The following is a 19,342-nucleotide window of genomic DNA, read 5'->3' as shown; positions in this document are numbered from 1 at the left end:
AGTCGTGGCCGGCTGCGACAGAGCCTGGACTCGAAACCATAATCTCTAGTGGCACAGCTAGCACTGCGATGCAGTGCCTTGACCACTGTGCCACTCGGGAGGCCCGTCGAGAGAGATATACATGGTTATCAAAACGTCACAGTAAGCCTACACGAAACAGACCTTATTTTAAGTGTTTGTAAAATCCCTTATTGGAAAAATGAATGGTGGAAAAACAATTGGAACCATTTCTGTTTGACTGCTAGTGTAACAGTGCAGGTTCTGTCCCTCTCTTCGCCCCAACCCGGGCTCGAACCAGGGACCCTTGCACACATCAACAACTGACACCCACGAAGCATCGTTACCCATCACGCCACAAAATCCGCGGCCCTTGCAACGCAAGGGGAAACCCTACTTCAAGTCTCAGAGCGAGTGACGTCACTGATTGAAATGCTATTAGCGCGCACCACCGCCATTTTACATTGGTTACACTAGGTTTCATGGGTATTATGACACCTCCACTGTGGGTCTCTATTTGCCTCATGCAGCGCGACACATCTCCTTTGCATACAGTTGATCAGGCTGTTGATTGTGGCCTGTGGAATGTTTTCCCACTCCTCTTAAATGGCTGTGCGAAGTTGCTGGTTATTGGCGGGAACTGGAACACGCTGTCGTACACGTCGATCCAGAGCATACCAAACATGCTCAGTGGGTGACATGTCTGGTGAGTATGCAGGCCATAGAAGAATTAGGACATTTTCAGCTTCCAGGAATTGTGCACAGATCGTTGCGACATGGGGCCTTGCATTATCATGCTGAACCATGAGGTGATGGCGGGAGATGAATAACACGACAATGGGCATCAGAATCTCGTCACTGTATCTCTGTGCATTAAAATTTCCTTCAATAAAATGCAATTGTGTTTGTTGTCTGTAGCTTATGCCTGCCGGCCTGCCTGCCCATACCATAACCCCACCACGGGGCACAATTGCACGCTCCCTCAAAACATGAGACATTGTGGCATTGTGTTGTTTGACACATTTTAGTGGCCTTTTATTTCCCCAGCACAAGGTGCATTTGTTTAATCAGCTTGTTAATATGCCACACCTGTCTGGTGGATGGATTATCTTGGAGAAATGCGCACTAACAGGGATGTAAACAAATTTGTGCATAACATTTAAGATAAATAAGCTTTTTGTGAGTATGGAACATTTCTGGGAACTTTTATTTCAGCTCATGAAACAAGGGACCAACACTTTACATGTTGAGTTTATATTTTTGTTCAGTGTATATAATACCACATTTTTTTTTGTGAGAAAACCATCAGAGTTGAAAATGCAAATGTATTTTGCATTTGGTACATCACGCACAGCCTTTTATCTGCAACAAATCATTTGATGGAAAAATATCTCTGCAGCATATTCTTTTTATGTGGATTTTAGAATATTTGCATGAAAATCTATTGCTAATTTGATCGAAACCTAGCTACAGCTGGTTACATTTATTGGAGGTAGGCCTATATGCTATGGGGCGTTCAGGGTTGGATGTCCGTTCAAAAGATGTTTCCCATTCGGAAGTCTTTTTTTTCCCGAGTTCCCAGTTGTTTTGAACTCGGAAATCTCTGACTTCAGTGCGTTCAAGACAACTGGGAACACGGGAAAAAACGAGCTCCAACTCGGGAACTTAAGACTCTTTTTAGAGCTCCAATTTTCCGACTTGAAGATCACTGAAGTCATGATTTGACCTCTTATTTTCCCAAATTCCCAGTTGTCTTGAACGTACCAATAGTCCACGGAAATGTGGACCAGTTAGAAAGTTGGACATTTCCGAGTTTCCTTGTTCCGATTATACATGAACGCAGTAATAGACCGCATTTCTTGGAGGTACAGAGCTATCCCACAATTCATTACGGAACATGTATTCTATGGTGCCGAGGAGGACTATAAATTTGCAAGTGCCGGAACAGCGGTCTCTTTGCAGACATGAGTGGAAAAGAGGTGAGTCGTCGTTTATGGCAATAGTTGCTTGCGTTTATGGAAGTTGGAATGGAGCCGGTATTGATATATTATTGGCTGGCTATCCTTGCTCCGGCCAAACGCTACGGCGGTTAGTTTCTTTCCGCAATGAAGTAGCTATTTAACGTTACCTAGTGAACAGATGATCGGAAGAATTTAGTTTTAGTCGTCAGGCAAGACAAATGGCTATAACATTAAGTGGTAAGGAAGCTCCTAGCTAAACCTTAGACAAAAAAATGCTGAACCAATGCTGCCTCTAGTACTGGCTAAAATATATCTAGATAAGTAATTTTTAAATGACGTCCAGCTAACTCGTTCAGCTAACAGTTGTGTTTTATTGGCTGCCATTTACTAGTTTTGGCGATAAGTTGCCACGGCTAACTAGCCTGTAAAATGACTGGCACGTTTCACATGCAAGGCCTAGATGACACGTGGTGCCGTGCAAAAGATGGGCCTAGTTAGTTATTGTAGCCAAGTTGGCTAGCCAGTGTGTAAAACCGAGATGGATACCATTTGTTTAATGCAATAACGTTGTCACAACTCATGCATTCCTTGTCTTTACCCTCACAGGTTGTGCCACTATTCAGGTCTTCAGACATGGGAGGGCTTCAAATGGGAATAACATGATCCCTTTCAAGGTAGTTGTCTCCCACATCCTTACATTCAAAACGTAAAGTTAATTAGGTTTTCATGATTGGGTTTTATTAATCCAGCGGTAGTCAGCTGTACAGGCCAGCCAATGCCTGAACTAGTGTTACACTGCTGGAAGAGGAAGGCTCTGCTAATGTGGCCTGGTCTAGCAGATACTGTTTTAGTGGCTGTTGGTGCTGAGCTGTAGCAGAACTGTGCCCTTCTGAGAGTGGTCTGCACCTACACACTGGGGCAGCCCTAGTAGAAGGGCTAACAAATATACAATTAAAGCAATCCACATGAGTGTAGATACTTTTTATTTTAAGTCCTGACATTAATGACATTCTTTCCTTTGCATTTCATGCAAGCATGCGGACTGAAAGAATTGCATCAACTCTTAAGGTGAGCATAAATAACTTTTTTACTAATGTGATGTACAGTGCTGTGATGCTTATTTAACACATCATTCTTATTGTATGGTGAAGAGACTTCCTAAAAAAAAAAAACTGAGCACTATTTTAAAGCCTGTTACTGTTTACCAAATGCTTTACATGGCTTCAGGTATTGTACGTTTTGAGCATTTCCTTTGCATTTCAGGAAAGCATGCTCCATCAACTCCATTGAAGGTGATTCAACTCTATTCAATGTGTTTGAAGGTGAGGATGGCTCAGTAGTTATAGATTAACGCCATGAACATGTACTGTGCATTGATGAGAGCATTATAGCTTTAACCCAGCTTTCTTACTGTTGGTGAAGACATTATGTTCTAACACTGAGCACAATTTCTAATGGCTGGTATTGTCTACACTGTATTTATGTACTGCTCACTAGGGTTCTTATTCCTCTAATGTAGACTAAGCATGGAACTGCTGGGACTGGCTTGATGGTTAAATGGAAAAGGTATTGAAGGTGAGGATGGATGAGAATAGTTATAGCTAAACATGTACTGTGCACTGATGAGAGCTTTATAGCTTTAACCCAGCTTTCTTACTGTTGGTGAAGACTTTTAAACTCTGAGCACATTGTAAAATGGTTAATATTTACATTGTAGTCCTACACGGCTCGCTGTTGGGCCTTTAGTCATTTTCTTAATTTATTTCAGGAAAGAACACAATTTGGTGGACTGCTTGCATTTCAGCAAAAAAATATCCAGGTAAACGCCATTGAAGATGACACTGAATTATTATAACTATAAAAAAACATGTACTGTGCACAGCTTTATCGCTTTACTGTTTACTTTTAAACTGAGATTACTTGCCCATCCACAATGCCTTACTGTATACATTGTATTTAAAGGTAATATACTATTACATCTACATTGATTTTTGAAGCCATAGGGCTATCGTGAAAATGCACTGTGCAGTGATGAGAGCTTTAAAGCTTTAACCCAGCTTTCTTACTGTTGGTGAAGACATTATGTTCTAACTCTGAGCACATTTTGTAAATGCTGTTATGGCCTCTAAATTGTATTTGTGTACTATATGGACTAAGATTATTCCTAACCTGTCTTTTCATTTCAGGAATACATGCTGATTGTTTGACATTCAATGGAGTTGAAGCATAGAAGGTGAGGATCGATAAGGCTTATCTTAACAAAATAAACATGTACTTGGCAGTGAGGTTTTTATCACCTACTTATTGTGAAGAACCCTGAGCACAGTTCTTAATGGCTTGCTTCCTAAGTTATGTATATATTGCTCATATGCATTCTCCTTTGTCCTCCATTGGGATAAGGTTGACCAAACATGGTGCTGCTTGGACTGGATTGCTGTTTCATTGAGTCGATGCAAGGTAATGCACAAACATCTGAATAGAATTTTTGAATGCAAGTAGTATATATTGTACTGTGCATTGATGAGAGCTTAATAGCTTTAACCCAGCTTTCTTACTGTTGGTGAAGACTTTTGAACTCTGAGCACAATTTTGTAATGGCACTTACTGTCTACATGGTATTTACTTAGGACTAATTGGATTCCTTTATTTCTGGTAGACGATGCAGATTGTATGGAATGCGACAACTCCATTGAAGGTGAGGCTGGATCAGATTTTGTGCAGCTAAATGACAAACATGTACTGTGAAGTAAAACAATTATCACCACTTACTGTTTAGTGCAGAGTCTTTGTAACCCTGAGCACAGTTCTTTCCTGAATTGCTCACTCTCTATTGCTTATTCTTTATGATTTGTCTTCCAAAGACGGACAAAAAGCAGGAAGCAGCTTGGACAGTAATTGATGCCTGAACTTCAAGTTAATGTAGTTCAAGTTTTTTTTCTGGGAGGATAGAACAGGACTTCAGTTCAAGTAGTTTATCTACAACAATCTGACTAGTAGAGCTGAGATGCTTGCATTTGCAATATGTTGAATGTATATTGTGTCAACAGGATGCCACAGGATTGTTTCTTTCTGGACTTGGGTGGTGTACAGAATGTTACATCCTGCAGATGATTCACTAAACTCCAGGCCAGACTGTTTGTCTCAGCCACCATCAGCTGTGTTCACATGGCCCTTTGACACATCCTGGAGTGTCATTGCATAATCCTCTTGTCTTGCAATGTCTGGTTTCTGAACAAATGTACCACATAATGAATTGTTGAATGTTTTGCCTTGACTATGGTCCCGACTGCATAAACATGGGGACCTTCTCAATCAGTGAACAATAAAATTGAACTTTGTAAATTTATTTTGTCATTAATTATAATAGATTTTAGCTAATAGCATTGAAATAATGTTAACTGGAAACCACTCTGACTGGTTAGTGTAGAACTGTAGTTTTTACATTGATGACAGTTTGTTATATAACCAAACCAGGGCCATGTTGAGTAACTGACTTGCAGATAATTTTAATGTGTGATGCTGGTGTGATTGCTTATTCTGCATGTTTTCTACATGGAATATTTCTAGCTGAATGGACTGTTCTGAAGTTCCTCATCTACATCGAGTGAAACGCTTCATGTTCCTAGGTGTGCACATCCCTGACAACCTGAAATGGTCCATCCACACAGACGGTGTGGTGAAGGTGCAACAGTCTCCAAACTCGCGAGGCAGAAATTTAGGCTTTGCCCCTAAAACCCTTAGGGACTTCTACAGATGCACTATTGAGAGCATCCTGTTGGGCTGTGTTGCCGCCTTGTATGGCATTTTCACCGTCCGCAACTGCAGGGCTCTCCAGAGGGTGTGGTCAGCCCAACACATCACTGGCGGCTTGTTCACCCCGCAACCATCTAGAAGGCGGAGACCGTACAAGTGTATAAAAGCTGGAACCAAGAGACGGGGGGGAAAAAAATGCAATCCAGGCCATCAGAATGTTATAGTCACCACTAGCCTGCCCTGGACTTAATCATGTTACTAGCTGGCTACCACCCAGTACTCTACCCTGCACCTTTAAAGACTGCTGCCCTATATATGTTATGTGCGTAGTCATTGAACACTGGTCACTTGAATTATGTTTGCATAGTTTACCCACTTCCTATGTATACTGAACAAAAATATAAATGCAACAATTTCAAAGATTTTACCCAAAGTTACATTTCACAGAAGGGAATAAGTTGATTGAAATAAAATCATTAGGGCCTAATCTATGGATTTGACGAGACTGGGCAGTGGCGTAACAATGGGTGGCCCTGGGAGGGAATAGGCCCCCATCCAATTGGGTTCCAGGCCCAGCCAGTCATGAGTTTTTCCCCACAAAAGGGCTTTGAGACAAATACTCCTCAGCAGCACACCCCTTCCTCAGACGGTCTCGCAGGTGAAGAAGCCGGATGTGGAGGTCCTGGGCAGCGTGGTTACACGTGGCCTGCGGTTGTGAGGCCGGTTGACGGTACTGGCAAATTCTCCGAAATGTTGAGGCAGTTTATGGTAGAGAAATTAACATTCAATTATCTGGCAACAGCTCTGTTGGATATTCCTGCAGTCCGCATGCCAATTGCACACTCCCTCAACTTGAGATATCTGTGGCATTGTGTTGTGTGACAGAACTGCACCTTTTAGAGTGGCCTTACATTGTCCCCAGCACAAGGTGCACATGTGTGAAGATCGTGCTGTTTAATCAGCTTCTTGATATGTCACACCTGTCAGGAGGATGGATTATCTTGACAAAAGAGAAATGCTCACTAACAGGGATATAGACAAATTTGTGCACAACATTTGAGAGAAATAAGCTTTATGTGCGAATGGGCATTTCTGGGATCTTTCATTTCAGCTCGTGAAACATGTGACCAACACTTTACATGTTGCATTTATACTTATGTTCAGTATATATACTGTATTCTAGTCAAGGCTGATCCTATATAACTACTGCAGTACACACCTTTTATATTCATATACTGTCTATACACACCAGTATTTACATATATACTGTATATACACTGCTCAAAAAAATAAAGGGAACACTTAAACAACACATCCTAGATCTGAATGAAAGAAATAATCTTATTAAATACTTTTTCTTTACATAGTTGAATGTGCTGACAACAAAATCACACAAAAATAATCAATGGAAATCCAATTTATCAACCCATGGAGGTCTGGATTTGGAGTCACACTCAAAATTAAAGTGGAAAACCACACTACAGGCTGATCCAACTTTGATGTAATGTCCTTAAAACAAGTCAAAATGAGGCTCAGTAGTGTGTTTGGCCTCCACGTGCCTGTATGACCTCCCTACAACGCCTGGGCATGCTCCTGATGAGGTGGCGGATGGTCTCCTGAGGGATCTCCTCCCAGACCTAGACTAAAGCATCCGCCAACTCCTGGACAGTCTGTGGTGCAACGTGGCGTTGGAGGATGGAGCGAGACATGATGTCCCAGATGTGCTCAATTGGATTCAGGTCTGGGGAACGGGCGGGCCAGTCCATAGCATCAATGCCTTCCTCTTGCAGGAACTGCTGACACACTCCAGCCACATGAGGTCTAGCATTGTCTTGCATTAGGAGGAACCCAGGGCCAACCGCACCAGCATATGGTCTCACAAGGGGTCTGAGGATCTCATCTCGGTACCTAATGGCAGTCAGGCTACCTCTGGCTGTGCGGCCCCCCAAAGAAATGCCACACCATGACTGACCCACCGCCAAACCGGTCATGCTGGAGGATGTTGCAGGCAGCAGAACGTTCTCCACGGCGTCTCCAGACTCTGTCACGTCTGTCACGGGCTCAGTGTGAACCTGCTTTCATCTGTGAAGAGCACAGGGTGCCAGTGGCGAATTTGCCAATCTTGGTGTTCTCTGGCAAATGCCAAACGTCCTGCACGGTGTTGGGCTGTAAGCACAACCCCCACCTGTGGACGTCAGGCCCTCATACCACCCTCATGGAGTCTGTTTCTGATCGCCAGCATTCAAAAGTGACCAAAACATCAGCCAGGAAGCATAGGAACTGAGAAGTGGTCTGTGGTCTCTACCTGCAGAACCTCTCCTTTATTGGGGGTGTCTTGCTTATTGCCTATAATTTCCACCTGTTGTCTATTCCATTTGCACAACAGCATGTGAAATTTATTGTCAATCAGGGTTGCTTCCTAAGTGGACAATTTGATTTCACAGAAGTGTGATTGACTTGGAGTTACATTGTGTTGTTTAAGTGTTCCCTTTATTTTTTTGAGCAGTATATTTATATTCTGGACTCTGACATTGCTTGTTCTGATATTTCTTCAATTCTTTTCATTTTTGTGTATTGTCTTGTATTGTTAGGTGTTACTGCACTGTTGGAGCTAGAAACATAAGCATTTCGTTGCACTTGCGATAACATCCTGCAAAATATGTATACACGACCAATACATTTTGATTTGATACCGTGTGTACTGTTGTGGCTAAAAGTTTTGAGAATGACACAAATATTAATTTTCACAAAGTCTGCTGCCTCAGTGTCTAGATATTTTTGTCAGATGTTACTATGGAATACTGAAGTATAATTACAAGCATTTCAGACTTGTCAAAGTCTTTTATTGACAATTACATGAAGTTGATGCAAAGTCAATATTTGCAGTTTCGACCCTTCTTTTTCAAGACCTCTGCAATCCGCCCTGGCATGCTGTCAATTAACTTCTGGGCGACATCCTGACTGTTGGCAGCCCATTGCATAATCAATGCTTGGAGTTTGTCAGAATTAGTGGGTTTTTGTTTGTCCTCCTGCCTCTTGAGGATTGACCACAAATTCTCAATGGGATTAAGGTCTGGGGAGTTTCCTGGCCATGGACCCAAAATATCGATGTTTTTGTTCCCCGAGCCACTTAGTTATCACTTTTTCCTTATGGCAAGGTGCTCCATCATGCTGGAAAAGGCATTGTTCGTCACCAAACTCTTCCTGGATGGTTGGCAGAAGTTGCTCTCGGAGGATGTGTTGGTACCATTCTTTATTCATGGCTGTGTTGTTAGGCAAAATTGTGAGTGAGCCCACTCCCTTGGCTAAGAAGCAACCCCACACATGAATGGTCTCAGGATGCTTTACTGTTGGCATGACACAGGACTGATGGTAGCGCTCACCTTGTCTTCTCCGGACAAGCTTTTTTCCGGATGCCCCAAACAAACGGAAAGGGGATTCATCAGAGAAAATGACTTTACCCCAGTCCTCAGCAGTCCAATCCCTGTACCTTTTGCAGAATATCAGTCTGTCCCTGATGTTTTTCCTGGAGAGAAGTGGCTTCTTTGCTGCCCTTCTTGAGACCAGGCCATCCTCCAAAAGTCTTCGCCTCACTGTGCGTGCAGATGCACTCACACCTGCCTTCTGCCATTCCTGAGCAAGCTCTTTACTGGTGGTGCCCCGATCCCGCAGCTGAATCAACTTAAGGAGACGGTCTTGGCGCTTGCTGCACTTACTTGGGCGCCCAGAAGCCTTCTTCACAACAATTGAACCGCTCTCCTTGAAGTTCTTGATGATCCGATAAATGGTTGATTTAGGTGCTATCTTACTGGCAGCAATATCCTTGCCTGTGAAGCCCTTTTTGTGCAAAGCAATGATGACAGCACGTGTTTCCTTGCAGGTAACCATGGTTGACAGAGGAAGAACAAGGATCCAAGCACCACCCTCCTTTTGAAGCTTCCAGTCTGTTATTCGAACTCAATCAGCATGACAGAGTGATCTCCAGCCTTGTCCTCGTCAATACTCACACCTGTGTTAATGGGAGAATCACTGGCATGATGTCAGCTGGTCCTTTTGTGGCAGGGCTGAAATGCAGTGGAAATGTCTTTGGGGGATTCAGTTCATTTGCATGGCAAAGAGGGACTTAGCAATTAATTGCAATTCATCTGATCACTCTTCATAACATTCTGGAGTACATGCAAATTGCCATCATAGAAACTGAGGCAGCAGACTTTGTGAAAATTAATATTTGTGTCATTCTCAAAACTTTTGGCCACGACTGTAGAGGTCATGTGTGCTGTACATGAATCCACCGGACCCGGAGGGGGGCGCCCGTGCTTTGCACAACGTTGTCCATGAGGAGCAGAGCTCGAGCCGGTCCACGATTGGCCAATTGAATTCCACATCTGTTCTTGGAAACTTCTATACTGCTCTTCATGGCAAAGGGATGCAGAAGGGCACACCAGGGATGAGGTGAGAGAAGTAAGCCCGAAAAAGAAGTAAACCCGAAAACTTGACCATTAGGCCTACCTCTTATTTACCTTTTTTGCGAGAACTGATTTTTTTTGTTAAACATTTTATCAGACAGTATTTTGCCGTGATGTCATTGATATGATATTGAAGTACATTTTATTTACATTTCCCGCGTGGAGGATAACCTGAATACCAGTATATTGTACAAGACATTTGATTAATACGTCAGACTTTACAGTGAACCATTGTGTTTACATACATTTCGTGGAAAGCATCTGCCTGGCAGAGGACAACACGTGAGTATGCCCACTAATCTGCGCTCTTCACTCAAATTGCCTGTGTATGATCATTAAATTATGTCAGTGTGGCTATGTAATTTAAACGTCATTGGGTCAACTCAATCAAGTCTCTTGATGTTATAGGGTACTTTTGTCATTGAATTCTCTATTTTGCCAATTTTCTTCAGAACAGACACAAACTGCAGTTTGCTGAAAATGTTCTCTAAGGATGGATGTCTGGCTGTGTGTACAGTGATATTAATGATTCTAACATCAAGCGAGGCTAGAGGTAAGATAAACTGCTTATTATCTTACTGTAGTGTTACTACATTGAAACATTGTCCCGCAAATAACCTAATGAATTGTGGAAAGAATTATCAAATACTTATGAAAATGGATATCCATATGAAAATCTGAATAATACATGTGTGACTACACATTTTTGACAGATAATATAATCTTTTAAACGTTATTTTTGGCACCATAGTATGTTTCCACAGACTATGGTCAGTGAATTTGTTTGAGAATGTTTGTGTCTGCAACACTGAGAGACAGAGTCTACACTCCACCTAGAGTGACCTCTTCTATCACATGTTTAATTCACAGGAATTTATTTAACAATTCTGTGAACTCTACTTGGCATCCAACCCCACATTCAAATTTGCCCTAAGGTCAACAGAAACAAAAAAATCCTCTCAGTGGTAATGTGTTTAATGATTAACTGCGCACCCAGAGAGAGTGGGCCTGTGCCGTGTTTACAGACAAAACACAGACCATGGGGCTGCACATAAATGTGGCTTTTGAAGAAACCCAGTTTGCATCAGCGGAGGGAGGCCGTCAGAAACCAAACAAGCATGTCTTTTCTTGGAATCGTTGCAGGAATTTAGAGGTGCATAAGTTTGTATCTCCTGCCAAGTTGAAAAGCAGTTAACGTACATCAAAGCAGGGCTGATGACACCTACTGGGCTGTGTGCGTAAACCAGGGGAAGAAGTCTTGCTTTATGCGGAGAGGAGCTGTTTGCCAGGCCTCTGTGATCCTCTATTCTACCCTGCTGACTATACTAGACTCAGGGTCACTGGCATTGCAATGTCCCCATGGGAAACACTCTTTTCACACCACTTCGATACCGAAGTTAGTTTTTTGTAGCAGGTTAGGAGACTGAGGTTAAGGTTAGGAAATGGGTTAGGGTTAGCGAAAATGCTCTCCTAACCTGCTACGAAAATCACTTTGAATCGAAGTGGCATGAAAAGAATGTGTCCCATGTCCCCATAGTGGCAGGAAATAGAAACTGCATTCAACATGCAACAAACCCAGTCCAAGGGGAATGGCTATTGTTTGTTTGATTTGAAATTACATTTTATTTTGTATTGTAATTAGATGGGTATATTTTCTACTGGAATTCCCTTTGGATGTTAATATGGAAATTAATTGACTATGTGGATTTGAGTGTGATGCAAATGTTTCGAAATCAGGTTCAAGGATTTCTTGACCGTTTTTTTTTTTTAACCATTTTATTCTGTTCAATATGACACCTGTGATATGTTTTTAAAGTTGACATACTGGCCCCTACTGTAGAATTCTCAAACTATTGTGTCTCGTGGTTTTAGTCTATCATCATCCAGGTGGGCTGTAACTAAGGCTACCTGATCTCATTCAGAGAGGCCACCACCACCACAAGACTGCTGTGCAAATCAGATAGATCTTGACCTTACTCTGTGGAGTAATCAGTCCATTGTTTTCTCTGTTGACCCTCGTATCTGCTCACTGCACTTCTTTCACATTGTGTGGCTGTGTGTGTGTACGTGTGCTGGAATGGGTGGGTGGTAAAAGGAAATATACACACACACACACAATCTGTGTTGTCCTTGGATTGCTCCTTTCCTTTCTGCCTTGTCGGAGTTATCCTAGGAATGCCATGTCAGAGCCCAGGACGTTATGCAGTGTGTGTCTCTCTCTGGCAATGTAGATAAAAGGTTTCATGCGGGAGGTCTGGGTCTGGAATGGGTGCATTGTAAAGTGTTGCTTGTGATCCAGGTGAGAGATGCAGCCTATTGGGTTTCTTCTCAGTTTTGTGGGATTGTTCTGGGCTAGCCTGGTACACAAATATCTCTTGTTATTCCGGTGGGTCAGATCAAAAGTTGACAATCCTAATTTCATTGCGATTGTTTTTTCTCCTAGCAGAGAAAGTCATTTTTTTTTAAGGGCTTCCACTTATGTGCATGAGTGTGCTTGACATAACTGTTATCATACAGCATTTCCAGTTTCGTAATGAAGGTTTAATCCAAAGTTCAGTTTTCCCATTTTCACGGTAGGAATACTCAACTATTCAAAGTTATGGCTCCCAAGAGTGCTATAAGCAGTGCTCGCGAGAGCAAGTCCAGGCACCATGCATGCCATTTGCTGCTGATAAAAACCAAGTTCATGCTGGCTGGCCCTCAATGAATGAAGAGTGATGCAGGAGCTAGGCGCATCCCTGGATGGGATACCATAGATATGCTCCACACACCTGCCAACGGAGATAAAGTGCGAACACAGCCAGTTTGCGGAATGTTCTGGCTCCTCTCTCTCCCTCATGCCATCACATAGTTCTTGTTCCTCACTGGCTCGTTTTGACATTTGGATTGGAGAGAAGTGGCCCACATTGACTGTGAGTGAGCCTCCCACAGGTGCTAAGGCTCTAGCTAGCCTATCGGCCAACCCAATGCAGTTCAGCCCCCCCCCCCCGTGCCGGGCTATCACAGCTCCAGGACCAGCCAGCCGTCTGCCGGACGTGCATGCTCAGATGGGCCTGGTGATTGCTGGCTTGGCTCTGAGCTGATTTGAAGGACCAAGTCAAGCAGAACGTACCAAAAGCAAATAAGTAGGAAGCCGTTTGATTTATGTACTTCCACTCAGCAGTACAAAACTCTCTGAAGAAACAGTGTTTCTATCTCAGACTCAGTGACAGCCACATGCTTCTTCTTTTTCCTTTTTTCTTTCTTGGACATACATCAAAGAGTCCGCCTTGCGCTTAAGCCTTTCAATCCGAAAATGTTTTTGAGGAGTCTATTTGGTTTTAAATGAGACATAGTAACATGCTGCATACTACACGGTGAGGGAGTTTTTTGTGTCATGGCCCATGGCCTCTCCTCTCAGAGACCTCACAGCACAGAAAGGCCTTCTGGCCACTCAAGAGCCCTAAACAACCTTGTAACATCTTAATAAATACGAGATTATTGGATTCAACTGATAGGCCAGGAAATTAAGCCTGGCTTGTGGCTGTTTATTTCCAGTTCAGGTCATCCATCCTGTCAATGCTGCAATAAGCAGTAGTCTACTACTTAGTACACTCAGTGCTGAAGTCTTCTGGGGCTGTAGGAGTACTAAACAGAGCTCCCTATCACTGCTGTGGGCCTCTCTCACCAGGTGTCATGCTCCTCCAGCTCATTAGGCAGATAATGGTGGATAATGTGGCACTGCAGGCCTCCTGCTTATCACAAAGCCTGGCTGCTGATTATACACAGCCTCTGCTGGAGCAATGGGGACTAACTGGAGACTGGAGACTGGAGACTGGGTTGGCCTCAGCAGCCTCTGATGGACAGCAGCTCAGTCTGACACAATTCCACTTGTTGAGTAAAATTGCAATTATATATGTTATGAGTCCACAGTGTTCTGTCAGTTTTCCTCTGTAGTTCCCTTATCTTAAGAACATCATCAGTGTTCATCTCTTTCCTGATCCATCTGAGTGTTATTTGCTAGTACCTCTTCCAGCTGGATGTCTGATTCTGTGCAGGGTCCTGCTTTGAATGTGTGCACACAGTTAAACAGTATCAGATGCCCGTCCAGTCTTCACACCGAGGACTTGACTGTTCCAGAAGAACGATTAGGGTTGCAAAGGGAGAGTATATTAATGGAAACGTTCAAATTTACCAGTAAACTACGAGATTTGATGTAATCTATCACAAGACATCTAGTGGCCCTTTTGGTTACTTCAGATTATCACATGTGTCTGTTATAATCTCTGGCCCTCTGTGTGGATTTATCACATATAAAATATATGAAATAATTAAATAACATGGTTTTAAAATAAAAAATAGAATTACAAAGCTGTAAAACACTGTCCTAAATATAAACCATAAACAGTGAATACCATTGGTGTTTAATATGAGGGTTTCAGCATGAAATATCCTTTCTATATATTTTTTTTACAAACTTAGATTTATTCGACTATTTCAATATGTATTTGTTGTGAATGTTTTGGTGTCAAACTGGTGGCAGTTGGAAGTAGTTCCAATAGTTGGAAGTTGCAGAGTTAAATGAAAATAATGCAATTTTTGATTAAATGCTTTTTTCATTAATTTGGCTATTTTCTCTTGAACCATATGGTCTATCTACTACAAACTCATGGACAATATGGACACATATACAGTGAGGGAAAAAAGTATTTGATCCCTGCTGATTTTGTACGTTTGCCCACTGACAAAGAAATGATCAGTCTATAATTTTAATGGTAGGTTTATTTGAACAGTGAGAGACAGAATAACAACAAAAACATCCAGAAAAACGCATGTCAAAAATGTTATAAATTGATATGCATTTTAATGAGGGAAATAAGTATTTGACCCCTCTGCAAAACATGACTTAGTACTTGGTGGCAAAACCCTTGTTGGCAATCACAGAGGTCTGGCGTTTCTTGTAGTTGGCCACCAGGTTTGCACACATCTCAGGAAGGATTTTGTCCCACTCCTCTTTGCAGATCTTCTCCAAGTCATTAAGGTTTCGAGGCTGACGTTTGGCAACTCGAACCTTCAGCTACCTCCACAGATTTTCTATGGGATTAAGGTCTGGAGACTGGCTAGGCCACTCCAGGACCTTAATGTTCTTCTTCTTGAGCCACTCCTTTGTTGCCTTGGCCGTGTGTTTTGGGTCATTGTCATGCTGGAATACCCATCCATGACCCATTTTCAATGCCCTGGCTGAGGAAAGGAGGTTCTCACCCAAGATTTGACGGTACATGGCCCCATCCATCGTCCCTTTGATGCGGTGAAGTTGTCCTGTCCCCTTAGCAGAAAAACACCCCCAAAGCATAATGTTTCCACCTCCATGTTTGACGGTGGGGATGGTGTTCTTGGGGTCATAGGCAGCATTCCTCCTCCTCCAAACACGGCGAGTTGAGTTGATGCCAAAGAGCTCCATTTTGGTCTCATCTGACCACAACACTTTCACCCAGTTGTCCTCTGAATCATTCAGATGTTCATTGGCAAACTTCAGACAGGCATGTATATGTGCTTTCTTGAGCAGGGGTACCTTGCGGGCGCTGCAGGATTTCAGTCCTTCACGGCGTAGTGTGTTACCAATTGTTTTCTTGGTGATTATGGTCCCAGCTGCCTTGAGATCATTGACAAGATCCTCCCGTGTAGTTCTGGGCTGATTCCTCACCGTTCTCATGATCATTGCAACTCCACGAGGTGAGATCTTGTATGGAGCCCCAGGCCAAGGGAGATTGACAGTTCTTTTGTGTTTCTTCCATTTGCGAATAATCGCACCAACTGTTGTCACCTTCTCACCCAACTGCTTGGCGATGGTCTTGTAGCCCATTCCAGCCTTGTGTAGGTCTACAATCTTGTCCCTGACATCCTTGGAGAGCTCTTTGGTCTTGGCCACAAAATCAGCAGGGGATCAAATACTTTTTTCCCTCACTGTATAATAAATTAATACTGTATATTAATCAATGTTCTTTTATGTTATTAAAGTATACATTTCCAAAGTTTTATATTCTGTTAATTACAAAAATTACTGAAGATTCCGGTAACTTTGGTAAATTACTGGTAGCATTCCAACCCTACAACAACTGATGCCAGCAAGGATATAAATAATTTGTTGTTGTCAATTTTGTAGATGAAGGGAACTCAAACCATTACTGTGGGCCTGGCCTATACAAGCATGTTGTCCACCATGATAACACTGCTAAAGGATTTGTCAGGTGTTACACAGTTACAATTTACAACACACATGCTCCCATTCAAAGTTAACACAAGCCCACCTCGTTTGCGATTGTATTTTAATGTACTTATTTTTTGGCCTGGGAACCGATAGCTTGGCTGATGCTCCTGACTGTGTGTGTTCTCTGGCTCCATAAAGCTTTGTTATTAGATTTGAACATGATTTTCATTGTGGCAGATCTCAGAGTGTGTGGTGCACAAACTCATTTGTTAACGTCCGGCTCTTACAAGTCCACATGAATACAGCTTGCCAAACCCCATTTTGTATCTCTCACTCCATATTTTTGAAATGTTTGTTTTGAAGTAGGTCCCAGTCTTCTTTGTAGTTGTGATCTCTGTTAAATGTGTGCACTTAAAACAAGTCTGTGGTGTTTCGCGTGAGGGGAATGGAACTTTAGGTAAACAAGGCAATTAATGAGCTGCATTTGGTTTGAAACGTATTGCTTGAGCACGGCTATTAGAGAAGTGTTGGTATTTATAGTGGAGACATAAAAACACAAAGGATAGCGGCGGGCGTTCAAACATTCCTCACCCTGGTTTAGATAAAGGCCCCACACCGCTGGAGGTCAGCGAGATGTCATCTTACCTGGACCCTGTTTGTGTGCTCTTTACCTACTTGAGCCCGGAACTGCACTGTTTGCACAGGTGGGAGAGGGCACCTTGGAGTGAATTGTTCTCTCCATTCCCATGGATTTAGCTTGTCGGAGCAGTGTGCTTGTACAAGACCAGTGAGGCTGACTGTTCGTCACGAGCAATTTGTTCTTGATGTGGGGCCCCTCTTCCTAATGGAAGCTTGCTTTGTTGCAGTCTCTTTGTCCCTGGGTAAAGGTGGGATTACACAGCCTTTAACTAGGGGGATTACAGGACCCTTCCAACCATCACCACTCCTCATAGCCCTACACTGGGCATTTTAAAATGTCACAGAAAAGAAGCAGTGAATATGCCCATTCCGTGCATTTGTCCCATTGACTCAGGGCAGTGGACGGCTTCTCTTTAGAATCCTGTGGTTTTCTCAGAACACCGACATTCCAGGCATTTAGAACCTGTGGCTCAACGGAAGGGCCTCCTTAATGGCTTTCATCCCCGGCTCTGCTGCTGCTTCACCCATTCAATGGCAGGGCCCACTTCTGCCTGGCCCTGGTTCAGCGCCATAGGTCACACAATATTCTGGGACTAAGCAGCAAAGAAAACATGCTCTCCAACAAGGAAGACGGGCCTCTCTTCAGTCTGCTACCAATAAGGGGCCATACATAGAGCTTAAAGTGTACCCTGATGAAAGAGAGAGAGGGAGCGCCCACCCGGCCCTACTCTGAGCCGACAGCAGCAGCAGGTTTGGGTAAAGCAGTGGTGAGAGTGAGGGTGAGCCACTGATCAGTATCACCACCTGGCATGGTCCTCCTTGGACCTGTGCTGCATGGTCTTGTCTGGGTGATTCTTATGCAAGCTGCCCTGCCCTCCCTGCATAGTCTGCTCTGCTCTGGCACGCACATTCAGCAGTGACAGACAGAGGAGCAGCCGCAGCAGTAGCTTGCTGGGTCTGTGAGTGTGAGCCACAGCAGAACATGTAAACATTACATACTGTGTAGAGCGAGAGCCAAACCAGAATTAGGAACCATGCGTGAGATAATAGCTGTCTGTCGGTGTGGACTGTTGACACAAAGGGTTGTGCTTAATAAGCAGGTGCTCGTTATTTGTGACGGGGCCGGCGTTCTACAACATTACCCAGAATCTCTGTGGAGCTGTGGCTCTGTTTGTGTGGTCTGAGCTGCTGGTGGTCCAACCTGTGTGTGAACAGATACATGAGGGTCCCATACCACCACCACTGGGTGACTACAGGCCAAGGCTGTTGGTTGGGTTGTCTTACCCTCACAGCAGAGGAGAGCAGTGTTCCCAAATCTGATGGGAAACAACACAAGTAGGGAATCTGAGCCTCTATGATTCAGACAGAGTGTGTACATAGAGCACCCAGTGGCCAAAACTCCCTCCTGTGACTCACATGAATTCCATTCACACTGAAATAAGAGATGAACAGTTACATCTGCTCCAGTGAGAGTGTGTTAGGGCCAGTGGTATGGAGTTGAGAGTCAGAGGTGGGTACATCATTGCCCCCCACACCAACCCAAACACCCAGCTACCCACATAGGCCTGGCGTCAGGGCCAACAGTCAGGCCTTGTGCCCTCTCCAGCTTCTGCACCAGTGGAGGTGGAGCGGGCATAGCCTTTGCTCCAACAACATGCCAGAGCTAAAAAGAGGCAGACACTCGATGTCACCCTCCAGAAATGTTAAATGGTTTGCATTTGAGGAATGACCAGGTTTCTGTATGTGTTTCCAAGGTAGGGGAGAGAGTGTTCTTCCAAGATTCCAAGACGGTGTTCTATGATGTCTGTCTGAGAGACAGCTGGGGGCTTGGATGAGCTCTAGCGGGGTGAGGTGGATGGATGGACATGGAGCCAATGAAAGAATGACAGACACACACTCTGCTAGGCATTTACATCCACAGCTACATCCACACGGTGGAGTGGAAGAAGAGTGAGTGAGTGAAATGAAGCTGAAAGCCCAGAAAACAGTGACCTGCCCTCTAAGCAAGTTTGTAGGTGCAACAGTTTTTATCAGGGCCTAAAATTAACACTGTCACCTGCCAGATGCGGGTAGATTTAGGCAGTGGCAGGTAAGATTTCTATTTTTGGTCAGGACTCCACAGTGCGAGCATTTCACTCGCATCTGTGAATATAAATAGTCAAGTATGATAAATGCTGCAGTAGCTGTTTTCAAAGTATTTCTGTTGTTTTGTTTCATAGCTGGTAAATTAATCGCACAAAGTCAAAGAACTACGAATCCTATATAGCCTATTCCACCTCGTGCTGCAAAATTACCTTGCTGGGGGCTGTGAAAAGCTGAGTGAAAGATTCATTTTTAGA

The 19,342-nt window shown here is 43.4% G+C and overlaps 1 protein-coding gene, 1 long non-coding RNA gene and 1 other non-coding gene across 5 annotated transcripts in view; all 3 read left to right on the top strand.

Annotated features, from left to right (window-relative positions):
• Positions 1–1,937: 1,937 nt before the first annotated feature.
• Positions 1,938–5,304, top strand: LOC106604948 (uncharacterized). 2 transcript variants are annotated; one of them, XR_001328762.2, is made up of 10 exons: positions 1,938–1,976; positions 2,565–2,632; positions 2,993–3,026; positions 3,222–3,280; positions 3,478–3,533; positions 3,727–3,777; positions 4,145–4,191; positions 4,359–4,415; positions 4,615–4,653; positions 5,006–5,304. It is a non-coding gene; the product is annotated as an uncharacterized lncRNA (long non-coding RNA). The 2 variants fall into 2 exon arrangements; XR_001328763.2 differs by having other exon boundaries at positions 1,951–2,195.
• Positions 2,703–2,902, top strand: LOC123743259 (small nucleolar RNA SNORA74). Its single transcript, XR_006770067.1, has one exon. It is a non-coding gene; the product is annotated as a small nucleolar RNA SNORA74 (small nucleolar RNA).
• Positions 5,305–10,125: 4,821 nt separating the features above from the next.
• The window catches only part of LOC106604946 (fibroblast growth factor receptor-like 1), a 70,508-nt gene continuing 61,291 nt past the window's right edge, over positions 10,126–19,342 (top strand). The window contains exons 1-2 of one of the 2 annotated variants that reach the window (XM_045718262.1): positions 10,126–10,459; positions 10,635–10,730. In XM_045718262.1, the coding sequence (XP_045574218.1) occupies positions 10,658–10,730 (73 nt within the window). In that variant the 5' untranslated portion in view covers positions 10,126–10,459; positions 10,635–10,657. Of the gene's footprint in view, positions 10,460–10,629; positions 10,731–19,342 lie in introns of both variants that reach the window. The other variant, XM_045718261.1, reaches the window with a different exon arrangement.

The sequence above is a fragment of the Salmo salar genome, chromosome ssa05, assembly GCF_905237065.1.
Source record: "Salmo salar chromosome ssa05, Ssal_v3.1, whole genome shotgun sequence".
NCBI lineage: Eukaryota > Metazoa > Chordata > Actinopteri > Salmoniformes > Salmonidae > Salmo > Salmo salar.
This window is presented reverse-complemented; position numbering and strand designations above follow the sequence as displayed.